General features: G+C 41.7%; 1 protein-coding gene across 1 annotated transcript in view; it reads right to left on the reverse strand.

Moving 5' to 3' along the window:
* LOC125486776 (synaptic vesicle glycoprotein 2A-like) overlaps nucleotides 1-12,711 on the reverse strand; it is a 41,694-nt gene that overhangs the window by 21,344 nt on the left and 7,639 nt on the right. Inside the window, exons 3-5 of the mRNA XM_048615748.1 lie at nucleotides 3,242-3,422; nucleotides 2,058-2,209; nucleotides 1,054-1,097 (exon numbers count right to left, since the gene is read on the reverse strand). Of these exons, the coding sequence (XP_048471705.1) occupies nucleotides 1,054-1,097; nucleotides 2,058-2,209; nucleotides 3,242-3,422 (377 nt within the window). The remainder of the gene's footprint in view (nucleotides 1-1,053; nucleotides 1,098-2,057; nucleotides 2,210-3,241; nucleotides 3,423-12,711) is intronic.

Consider the following 12,711-nt stretch of genomic DNA (forward strand, 5'->3'; position numbering starts at 1 on the left):
GCTCTACACCTGGTTATCTCAGATTCTCCAGCATCAGCAGATCCTACTATCTCTTTTTAAAAGTACATTTTTCTTGACCATAGTTCTCATTGTCACTTCAAGCTCCTCCATTTCTCCTGTACAGAATGCTGCCCACATTCAAGGTGTGGGATTTTATTTTACAACCGCTTTGTAACTTATCAAAACAGGCTCCAGGATGGAATTTGTAAGCTGCTGTATGTAAAATGTTTTGCAATCACAATAAACCATTTGTTTTTCATTTAATATTGGACATTTAAAGATGAAGTTGCCAAAGTGTTACCAGGCCATAGGGCTGCTCTTTCATTAGAGAGAGATGGATGACTGGTGGTGGTTTAATCTAAGGGTCGCTACACCTCTTGCAAGTGGAGAGGTTTAAAAGGAAAAATCCTCATGATAACCTCAGCCAGTACTGGAAATTGAACCCAAATTCGTGGCATCATTCTGCATTCTAAATCAGCTGTCCAGCCAACTGAGCTAACCCCATTTCTAGATGCTCAACAAGAATGTGGTCTAATTGGAGCACAGTTACTAGGTGCAATGTACCATTCAGACTTTAGTGTTTTTTTCTTCTCCTCCCTCACCATGAGCTCAAGGTGTGTCAGGGGTAGGACTGGAGAGTGTATGCGTGTGCGTGTGTGTTCTGCAGTTTACCACAGCTTCTATTCCTGCCTCCTTGATGTAGCCCATCACTCACAAAGAATCTGACCACTGCACCCGAAGCACTGAGTATTTACAGATAATGCAAAGGACTGAGCAGAAATATTTACACTGAATGCAACCAATGAATTAGCACCATTGCTCAAAGCATTCATGTGGTCCTGCAGGAAAAGTCATTGCTGTAATTTCTCTTTGCTTAACCACAGGAGCTAACCTTCTAAAGATGCCATATTAACAAGTTCAACAGTGCACACATGACTGGGTCAGACACATCAGCTGACATCCTTGATGAAACCTTGAAGCTCATTTCAATTTCAATAGTAATACGAGCTGTGAGACATTACTGATACTCTGCTTCCTGCAGAATCCACTTACAGGGTTACTGATCAGAGAGTTGATGTCTGCGGTGATGACACTCCCTAGGGGACACAAAACAGCCTTCATGAAGTCCTTGAAAATAAACTGAGAAACCTAAAGCCCATAATACAGGACACTATTAAGGTTGAAATAAATGGAATCTGCCTTATCAGGCAAACATGCTCTCTGGTATGAAACCAAACTCCTTAGATAGTTGTCAGATTAAGCTGATTTTGCAAATTTCAGACAGTGCTATATTTGGCCTCAGTCTGCTTTCATTTCAGGAGTTTGCAACTGATAGAAAGGTCTTTATTACAGTCTAGGCTGGATTCTGAGCAGAGCCCGAGAGGAAAGGACATTCTGCTACTTGTCTGCACTTTGCAGTTTCCCTCAAACGTCTGTGCAATTTACAAAGATCACGGGAATAGTCTTTTATTTGAAACAAATTAGTGATAGCCGATAATCGCCATAAATATGAATAGTAAACGCTGTAAATACTCAAGAGGTCAGGCAGCTTACATGCAGTGTGATGCATGTATGAGACTTTACAGTCAACTGGAGAAGGTGGAAGTAAATGGCTAGGCCAACAGCTTGGGCTAAAAGGCAGGAAGGAAGCTGGGTTACCTTCATCGAAGGGTCAGTACACTGGGGCACCACCTCCCCCACTCACCCTCCAATGATTGCACCCTTGTTAGCTCAGTTGTCTGGACAGTTTATGAAAGAGCGTGGTGCCAACAGTGTGGATTCAATTCCCACATGAGCTGAATCAACCACAATGCCATGGGGTCTGGATTCTGACATTAGTGAGCCAGATGGTTTTTAACACCAATCAATGGTAGTCATCATTAGATTCTTAATTCCTGACTTTTTTTTATTGAATTGAATTTCCACCATCTGCCAACGTGGAGTTCAAAGCAAATTATTGCTATTATTGACAAGCAATAACACGACTTGGCCATCACCTCCCACTCTAGCTTTCTGAGCTGGCGTATAAGGGGCCAAGAAAGGATCGTGATACTTACCATAGTGTGGGATGATGCTCCATGCCATCACTGATGCGTAAATCCCACCCACCATCCAGAACATGCAGAGCCAGCTGAGATGCTCCCCCCGCTTCTCCCGAGCCAGGAATTCTGAGAAATAGGAGAAAACAATGGGGATGGAGCCGCCAATACTGAAAGAGAGAAAAACAAGAAGTATTTTTGGGGTAAATTCATTTTCTTTTAAAATTTTGTTTCTGATTATTTTAATATTATAAATTATTTGATTTTGGCCTTGGGAAATGGTAATGCAGACAAAGCTACATTAACGTCCACTGTTGCTCTGAAAATGTGGTACTGGGTCTTCTTCATGAAGCGCAGTGATTCGTCCATGGATAATACTCCCAAAATCTCCACTTTCTATTGCTTCTTATCAAATCAGCAGTAGGAGTTGATTGGGACCAAATTCTCTGATGGTTAAAAACTATATCTTTGGTCACTGGGACAAACAGTGCTAAGTGGTGCCTCTGAGATAAAGAGTGATAAATAGCAACAAGAACAGAAATTGCCGGAAAATTTCAGCAGGTCTGGAGTCCAGAAGAAGGTCACTGGACCTGAAATGTTAGCTCTGATTTGTCTCCACAGCCTGACCTGCTCAGATTTTCCAGCAATTTCTGTTTGCACTTCTGATTTGAGTAATTAAGTAGCAAATTGGCAAAATCAGCCAGTTTACAAATTCCACAAAAGAACCAAATTCTCAGCCTAAGCATCAAGTGAAATTTCATCTTTCAATTCCTTGTACGATTTCACAAGACAATTTTGAAAACAATATTTCTTTTAACACACTTGAGATAACACTTTGTTCACAGTAGACCCAATCTTCATTCCAAAAACTTTGAAGATACACAGCCTGAATTAGCGTACAATACTGCACATTCGCAGAAGTGATAGCTGCACATTCAGAACTTGGCATGTATCTTACATTATGAAGTCTGTGCATTTTGCTATATTGCTCTCTCTGCTGCCCCCTCCGTTGGGAAGAAGTAAATAAATATAGTCCATAATGATTATCTGCAGCAGAGCGGGTATTAGTTTTATTCAGGTGTAATACACAATAGTGTGGGTGTCTAACCCAGAAACAAGAATGCTCACAAGAAAGGCAAGCTGGTCCTCTAATGCAATCCCTCAGTGACAATACCTTGCTTCAAAGTATATGACTCCCTTACCCAGCTCCTGAAAGTAGTCGGCAGAACAGGAAGATGCCATAGCCCTGGACAAATGATGAGAAGATCACAAAGACTCCATTGATGCTGAGGGCAATGATCAGACAATATCTTCTGCCCATTTTATCTGCCAGACCACCCCAGACAAAGGCTCCTACCATCATTCCCAAGTACACTATCAAGCCTGAAAAACAATGATAGGAGATTAATAACAATCATGTTAGTTTTTCCTCACACAATGAGTTTTGTTTTGAGTGAAGTGAGTATTGTTATGTGACCAAACACACCAGCTAATTCAGCACCTAGCAAGATCCCAACCACAGTAATGTGTTTTTTTTTCTTTATGTTGTATTTGGCTGATTGGGGAGTGTTGACCAGGTCTCCAGGAGAACTCCCTGCTCCCCTCAAAAAGTATTCAAGCTTTAACATCCATTTTAACAAGCAGAAAGTAACTTGGTTTAACATTGTGTCGAAAGAATAATTTTATTTTAGGACTTGAACTATGGCCTTTTGGTTATAGAAGGTTAGTGGCATCCATTGACCCTTACTGTCAAACCACAAACATATGAGGACACAGGATTGGACTTGGCTGGGATAAGCTGCAGTTACTTAAACTAATGACATTCAGTATCACCATTTATAAGGAGCTCCCAAATGTGGATATGAAGCCATGGCCCAATATATATTAGCACATTCAGGAGAGGATAGGCAAAAGCTGAGTAATGGCTTACTGGGCTTTGAATTATTATGGGCCAATTTCATCTCTGAGTTACCCCAAAGCATCCTCCTATTGAGTAGTTCCAGAGATGAGGTATATGAAAGGAGAGAAATGTCCTGGATCACTCACCTGGCACAGGACTACAGCCTGACAGAACATTGAGTACCGATCTTCTCCACTTGCATTAGGAACTTCTGGCTGCTGTTGTGGAATATCTTTTTACAATTTTTTTTTTCCCTCACAGGATGAATATCATTGGTGGACCAGTATTTCGTGCCTAGTTGCAAGAAGGCAGTTAAGAGTCAGCCACATTGCCGTGGGTCTGGAGTCACATGTGGGCCCACCTTGTGAGGACAGCAGTTTCCTTCCCTCAAGGACATTATTGAACCAGATGGGGTTTTTTTTGTTCTCACAAAATCGACAATGGATTCGTTGTTTAAGCCTTTCAATTCCAGATTTTTTAACTGAATCCAAATTCTATCATCTGTCCTGGGATTCTGGATTAATCACGCACTCAGGCATCACCTAACATATTGTTAGGGCATTTCCAACGATCTGAAGAAGGTTGCTGCACAAGTCAGTTCTCCAGGTTTGCTGGGGCACCCTTCTGCTTGGGTGCTCCAAGGGCACAATCAAGGCATAATAATAAGCTCAAGATTCTGGGCCATCTCCTGTCACCTTCTCAATCACATCATTATCAGGGTCTGTGCCCACCACTGCTACACCACTTGGGAGGATCTCTCAAAAAGCTAAGGTAACTCAGTGGAGTGGAGCCCCTGTGTACAAACCTTTCTGGTTTGTGCCTAATGTAGAGGTCAGCTGAATGAGAATGGAGCACAGTCCACTTCAATTACTCCCTGCCATCATGTAGCCTGGTGAAACAACAGCGTTAATAACTCATTGTATGAATCAATATAAACTTGTCAAGCTCAATGTAGCAGAAAATCATTCCCAATAAAATCAATTGTTGAGTTTTCTACCCATTGTAAATGTTTCATTCATGTATAGTCAAAGCAATAGGAAAAAGGAGACTATTCCAAAACCATCTCACTATCTCTGATGATGCAGCCAGCTTAATAGTTTCTTTACACCTCACTCTTGAGATATTGCTGAACAAATCTGTTCTAGCATATCGGCAAAGTGTGTTCTGAAATAGAAGACTGCTTTGTATCAGACACTGCTCAGGGTAATTATTTGTATTGCTGGACACTTTGAAGTAATGGTGTTGTGTGTCGTTGAGGAGAAAGAAAGTCAATGGGAGAGATGTCAGAACATATTGCATTTGACAACAGCAACATGCATTTATACGGTAAAAACCAAAAGAATTGCGGATGCTGTAAATCAGAAACGAAACAGAAGTTTCTTGGAAAGCTCAGCAGGTCTGGCAGCATGTGTGAAGGGAAATCAGAGTTAACGTTTTGGGTCCATTGAGGAAGGGTCACCAGACCTGAAACATTGACTCTGATTTCTCTTCACAGATGCTGCGAGACATGCTGAGCTTTTCCAGCATCTTCTCTTTTTGGATTTATATAGTGCCTTTAATGTGATAGTCATCACCATAGTCTCAGAGGACTATGAGGTTCTTCCCTCATTAGAGAAAGACAGCTGAGTGACTACACATCAGGTAAAGGGCAGGGTCCTTATGGTAAACTCAGTTGATCGTGGGAACTGAGCCTATGCTGCTAGTATCACACTGTGCCACGAGTTGGCCATCCAGCCAGCTGAACTAATCAATCTACATTGCCTTCAACATAGCACCAAGGCACATAAAGAAATACTGTGACAGGCAATCAAAGGCTAACTTAAAGAGATTTAAGCCTTAGAGTATATAAAGAGGAGAAAAGAGTTTTGGAAATGCAAGGCCAAGTTTCACAAATCTGAGAACTCCAAGGATTCCTGAACCGTATCCTGCCTGGAAGTTTAGTTGAGCAATATTTTAGGCATCCTTGAAAGTGACCTCAAACAGGCCTAAGGACCCATCAGATGGTGTCCAGGTAAGGCCTCCTCCACTGAACTTAACCTTCCTGAAAGCCAGGATAATAATTCATAGCCACAGTTGGAAAAAATTCAATCTTATTGTTAGAAAATCCATTTGAAGTCAGCAGGAATGAAGGAGGACATTCTTCACAGCTAATACCAGGACAATTGGTTTCTTCTCCATCTCCTCACCCATCACCTGATTGGATACCACCACCACTTGACTAGAACGACATTCTGGTCTCCCTCAAGGCCGAGGATAATTCACATTTACCTTTCAGATAGTCACTGAATTACATTATTCAGAATTTTCATTCTAGAATTAGATTTGGCAAGACTGACAGCTTGCCCACAAATTTGGTAAATTTGTTTTCTCAACCCTAGACCATAAGTGTACTGAGATAGCCCACATCAACCAAGCTAGCATTAGATAAGACAACACAAGCTGGAAACCCTACTGGCCGGTGTAACTCAGGCCACAGTGAAACTTTGATCTCATATCAAGCTGTTGGCTTTTATCTGATGATTTCTCACTCACACAGAATGCAGTTCCCTAAGCACAGTTTGATATGCATAGGGTCAAAAGCCAAAGTTCAATTAACTGACCTTTAACGAAGTAAAAACCGGACTGAATTGTTTTTTAGTTTCTTAGTACTCAAAGAAACAAGTCTAAATCCATCTGAATTGAGATTCAGAGTCTGGTGTAGCCATTGTAGATATGAGTCCATCAAATGAGCAACTGAATGTTACAACTACTGCACGGGAGAGGTCTCCCAATTTATTATGGTCTCAGACAGGATACCACGAACTGATCAGCTTCCAGTCAAGAAGGATGGACTGTCTGTTCTTTTTTATTCACCTTGGGTGGTCACAGGATGGTTAATTTAAAAAAGGATCCTTTCACTTGCATGAGGTAACAAGGTGTAGAGCTGGATGAACACAGCAGGCCAAGCAGCATCATAGGAGCAGGAAGGCTGACGTTTCGGGCCTAGACCCTTCATCACTTGCACTTGCAGATGCCTTTCCACCAAACCAAAATAGTTTATGGTTTAGAAGGAACCAATTTAACCAGGTTTTCTAGAGTTGACCAGAGTTACTAAATATGAGAAGAAATCATAATGCAGCACATATATACATATAGATTAAAAATGAGAGGCAAGTACATAAAAGATAAAAGCTAAAACATATATATGGATCAGTCTGAGTTCTGTGAAATGTAGACAATAGGCCGTTGTGGATGTTACACTGGATGATACTGGTAACATTGGCATTGATGGTTAACCAGTCAATCTCAAAAGTCTTGGCTTTGCAGTTTGGCTTTTGACCCTATGCATATCAAACTGTGCTTAGGGAACTGCATTCTGTGTGAGTGAGAAATCATCAGATAAAAGCCAACAGCTTGATATGAGATCAAAGTTTCACTGTGGCCTGAGTTACACCAGCCAGTAAATGCTAGCTTGGTTGATGTGGGCTATCTCAGTACACTTATGGTCTAGGGTCTTTGCAGTTAACTGAAATTCTTTTGCCCTGTTTCTTTTCGATGGGAACTGACTTGCAGCACTCAGAGCAAGAGAATGTCTTTACCTTTTTATTGGCAGTGCTGGAGTGTTTAATGGCTGCCATCAAGCTGTGACCCTCACAGCACACCAGCACACACACAGTAACATGGAAGCCATGACCGCACACTGACAAGAGGTTGAGTTTCTATATTCCTAAAAGGGTAAACATTGAACATGTCTTTCTTGATCATGATCTCCCAGTCTGGAATATAGTCCGCAGGAGATGTTGTACTTCTGAGAGGAGGTAATTAGTTTGTCTTGTACTTCTGTCCTTTGGAATCTTTCTTTGCGAAGCTTCCTTGACACCTACCAGATGAGGCATTCCATGATCTCCCTTGAGGCTGAAGATAATTCACACTGGCCTTCCGCACAGTCGCTGAAATACATTGCTCAGAGATTCCATTCTCAGTCCTTTTCTGGTAATATGTTTTCTTTCTAAAAATGATGGTGGGCAGAATCTTAGAGACTTGAATGACATGGGCTAAGGTGCGTAAGGAAGCAGTACAACACGAAGTTGAACGAGGTCTGTCTGGATGTCAAGAACAACTCGCTGCATCTTTTAACCAGACCTCCCACCTCTGCACCACCCCCTTCCAGCAGGACCTCCAGTTTTCTGTCCACAAAGCGGAATGCAAATTTCCCCTTCTTTGCCATGTCTGATGCAAATGTCAGGAACAGTGCAAGTCAGCTCTGGACTGACCTTGATTGTCTGGATGCACAACAAGGATCCCTTCTGGGATATCCTGGCACTAAAAGGTTATTCTGGGCCTGGCAAGAGGTAGAATGGGGCTAGAATTGGGCAAGGGGACACTGTAGGTGGGGTAGTTAGTTAATGAGACAAGTTTGATAAAATGCAGTGAGAAGTCCCACCAGACATGCAGAATCGTTATCCTCCATAGACATCAAAAAAACTGGCATATCACCAAGAAAAAATTTTGCCCTTTGTAAATAAAGGTCCATAGGTTATCTGCGGGTTATGATCCATCATCATGACAGTAAGAAACTAATTTTAACATAATTCTTATAGCACAATAAAAGAATTTATAACAATGACATGCCTATGATACTGTGAAGCATCCTCACTTGTTTCACAGTGGCAAAATTCAATGGCACGAGAGATGTTTGTCGAGGTGACTGAAAACTCTTTCAGACGTTACTTGTAAAATCTACAATCAGCAGATTTGTAGCGCAATCACGTCAGCAAGTAGTGATCAACTTTTGTACAGCAAGATCCCACAAAATATCTAATAACAGAGTTATCAGAGTGTGTTTGGTTCGTCTTGGTAGAGGGAGAAAGTGAACCAAGGGGTGGCACGGTGGCTCAGTGGTTAGCACTGCTGCCTTACAGCACCAGGGACCTGGTTTCGATTGCACTCTCGGGTGACTCTCTGTGTAGAGTTTGCATGTTCTCACCGTGTCCACGTGCGCTTCCTTTGAGTGCTCTGGTTTCGTGCCACAGTCCAAAGATGTGCAGGCTAGGTGGATTGGCCAGGCTAAATTGCCCCTGGTTTCCAGGGACGTGCTGGTTGGGTGGATTAGCCACAGGAAATACAGAGATGGGGTGGATATGGGTGGGACTTAATGGGCCGAATGGTCTGCTTCCACACTCTAGAGGTTCTAAGTAAACTCACCACCAATCTTTTGATAGTACCAAGAGATGTTTTTCTACTTATTAGCACAGATTGTTTAACATTTCACCTGCATTTGATTGATTTATTATTGTCACATGTACCTGAGTACAGTGAAAAGATTAGTTTTGTGTGCAGTACAGACAGATCATACCATACAAAGTGCATTAGGGTAATAGAACAGAGTGAAGAATACAATGTTACAGCTGCACAGAAGGTGCGCAAAGAGTGCAATATTTAAATTTAAAATCTGAGAAGTCTGACAACAGCAGGAAAGAAGCTGTTCTTGAATCTTTTGGGGTATGTGTGTTTTAAGTTATTGTATCTTCTTGCCAGATGGAAGAGATTGGAGAGATTATAACCGGGGTGGGAGAGGTCTTTGGTGAGGTTGGCTGCCTTCAGCAGTTATACAGCAGTGAGCTGTACAAATGGAGTTAGTACGTGGAAGGTTCATTTGTGTCATGGTTTGGGCTGTGTTCACAACGCTCTGCAGTTTCTTACGGTCCTGGATACAGCAGTTGCTGTACCATGCCATGATAGAATGCTTTCTATAGTGCATCTATAAAATAATTGGTAAGAGTTTTTATGGACATGATGAATTTCTTTACCGTCCTAAGGCGTTGTTGTGCTTTCTTGACCTTAGCATCAACATGGGGTAGACCAGGACAATTGTTGGTGATCATCACTCCTGGTAACTGGCCATCTCCACCTCAGCACCATTGGTGTAGACAGGGTCATGCCCTCCACCCTGCTTCCTGAAGTCAATGACCGGCTCTTTCATTTTGCTGACGTTGAGGGTTTCAGCGTAGATGGTGTCTCAGGTCCCTAAAGGATTCGAACCCACAGTCTCTAACTTACAGCGTGGCCAATGGAGCCAAGTTGAAACTTGCAATGAGATGTAGAAATCCAGGGTAAGATTTTCCATTCACGTGTGTTGAATGTCCAGCACAATTCATTCAATAGACCAAGGAATTTCAAGTATGTCCAGCACAAACTGAGTTCCACAGCCTTTTGCACTGGTATAAAAACTGGTTTGAAACTGGCCTTGCCCATAAACTGACCACATTCCCAGATTGGAATAATCACTTTAGAGAGTTTATAGTTGGCACCACACATACCAACTTGAGCCAAAACTCAAGAGAATAAAAGCCCCTAAAAGTAGTGCCATTTTAAATGGAATTTGCAGAGATTGCTGATTTTGGCCGAAGGCTGGAGAAATAAGGATTAATGAACATGTAAACCAAACTCTGAGATAAACTGTCATGTCACTGTGACCTCACCAGTACATGTGCCAGTCTTCTTTGGAATGCTCTCTCTCAAGTGGTGGTGGAAGCAGAATGTTTGAATATTTTTAAGGCAAAAATTGACAATTTCTTAGTCAGCAAGGGGGTGAAATGTTATTGTTGGTAGGTAGGAATGTGGAGTTGAGGTCACAATTGGATCTGCTACCATCTTATTAAATGGCAGAGCAGGCTCCAGGGGCCAAACGTCTTACTCGTGCTCCGAACATGTTTGTTCATACACTCTGCTAAGAGATTGGACACTGTACAGATTGAAGCATGTCGCTCTGTAGCCTTACCAACATGTACAGTGTAACAATGAATATAGTTTAACAATTACTGAGATGTTTGGCCTGAGCTTGTATCAAGCGGTGGCACAGTAGCTCAGTGGTTAGCACTGCTGTCTCACAGTGCTAGGAACCCAGGTTCAATTCCACCCTCAGGTGACTGTCGTGTGGAGTTGGCACATTCTCCCCGTGTCTGTGTGGGTTTCCTCCCAGAATCCATAGTTGTGCAGGTTAAATGGATTAGCTATGGGAAATGCAGGGATAGGGGAGAGGGCTGTGTTGATTGGGATGTTCTTTGGAGCGTCAATGTGGGCCAAATAGCTGCTTCCACACTGTAAGAATTCTATGAAGACCCCCAAGAACCCATAGTACAGCACAATCAAGCAACAGCCTCATTTTTCAAATCATTGTTCTATTGTATTTTCATGCTATATTAAGTTGCAAAATAAATAACATTGTGCTCCTGCCTTTTCCTACTGTGAATAACTTCAAGGGAATGAACTGCCTTGTTAGTTTCTCAGGATGCCACCGGTTTTGAATTAACCTATTTACATAAAGTGATTCTACTCCACAGGGGAGCACGGCATTTGAGATTTGCACAGGAAACAAAATAACTGTGTTATCAACAATTGATGGATTGATAATTATAAAGACCACATATTTTTAATTCTTTCGAATTAGTTGTTGAAGTGGTGCATAATTGGAAAATACACTACAATAAATAAATACAAAGTCAGGGTTGTTGTGGTACAGTGGTAGTGTCACTACCTCTAGGCCAAGAGGTCTAGGTTCAAGACCCACCTGGCATAACATGTCCAATCAGATTGAACAAATTAAGTATGATGCAAAAAGGATAAAGAGGTCACATACACCTCAGAAAATGAATATCTAAATCATGTTAAGGAGCGGTAGAATCTGGGGTACAAATACTGCGATCACTAAACATGGTGACACAGGTTAATAAAAGCAGAACAAACGTGTATTTGGGTTCACCAATAGGATTGGAAATGCACTTTAAACTAGTATAACCCTTGGTTAAACCAACCTTTTTATACAATGAACAGTTCTAAATTCCATATTATAGAAAGGATATTATATAGGAGGAACTTCTTCACCCAAAGGGTTGTGAATCTATGGAATTCCCTGCCCAGTGAAGCGGCTGAAGCTACCTCGCTGAATGTTTTTAAGGCAAGGCTAGATAAATTTTTGAACAGTAAAGGAATTAAGTGTTATGGTGAGTGGGCGGGTAAGTGGAGCTGAGTCTCAAAAAGATCAGCCACGATCTTATTAAATGGTGGGGCAGGCTCGAGGGACCAGAAGGCCTACTCCTGCTCCTAGTTCTTATGTTCTTATGTTCTTATTATAAAAGGATGAAGAATATGCAAAAAGCATGGATTAAAACTTGGAGGTTACATGCTAAATGTGGAACTTGTTAATCACAGTAGGTACACAGGGCAAGCAACAGAGATGCATTCAAGGGGAAGCTAAATAAGGACATAAGGATGGAAGGGGGTTGGATGAAGAGAAATGGACAAGGCTCATGTGAAATCAAAGATTGACATGGACCATTTGGGCTGAATGGCCTGGTTCTGTTCTGTACATGCTACATTATGTTTTGTGAAGATTATTCTATAAAAACATTCAAACAGACATATATTTAAAGGGCTGATTTTCAAGGTTACAGGGTTAAAGCTGGGTTTCAGACTAAATCAGCCAGCTCTTTCGATCCTAATTCAGAACACCAGGATGTTGTATTGAGTTACATCCAAATCACCGAAACAGTGGTCGTTATTATCATTATTATACAGTATGTATGGTCTAATTGTTTCATGGCATGAACCTATGAAGGGACAAAAAAAAAATTAACTTCCTGCCCCTAGTGCTACTTTTGTATCAGAGATAGTAGGAACTGCAGCTGCTGTAAAATCTGAGATAACAAGGTGTAGAGCTAGAAGAACACAGCAGGGCAAGCAGCATCATAGGAGCAGGAAAGCTGATGTTTCAGGCCTAGACCCTTTTTCTGA

Source organism: Rhincodon typus, chromosome 33 (genome assembly GCF_021869965.1).
Source record: "Rhincodon typus isolate 14 chromosome 33, sRhiTyp1.1, whole genome shotgun sequence".
Classification (NCBI taxonomy): Eukaryota; Metazoa; Chordata; class Chondrichthyes; order Orectolobiformes; family Rhincodontidae; genus Rhincodon; species Rhincodon typus.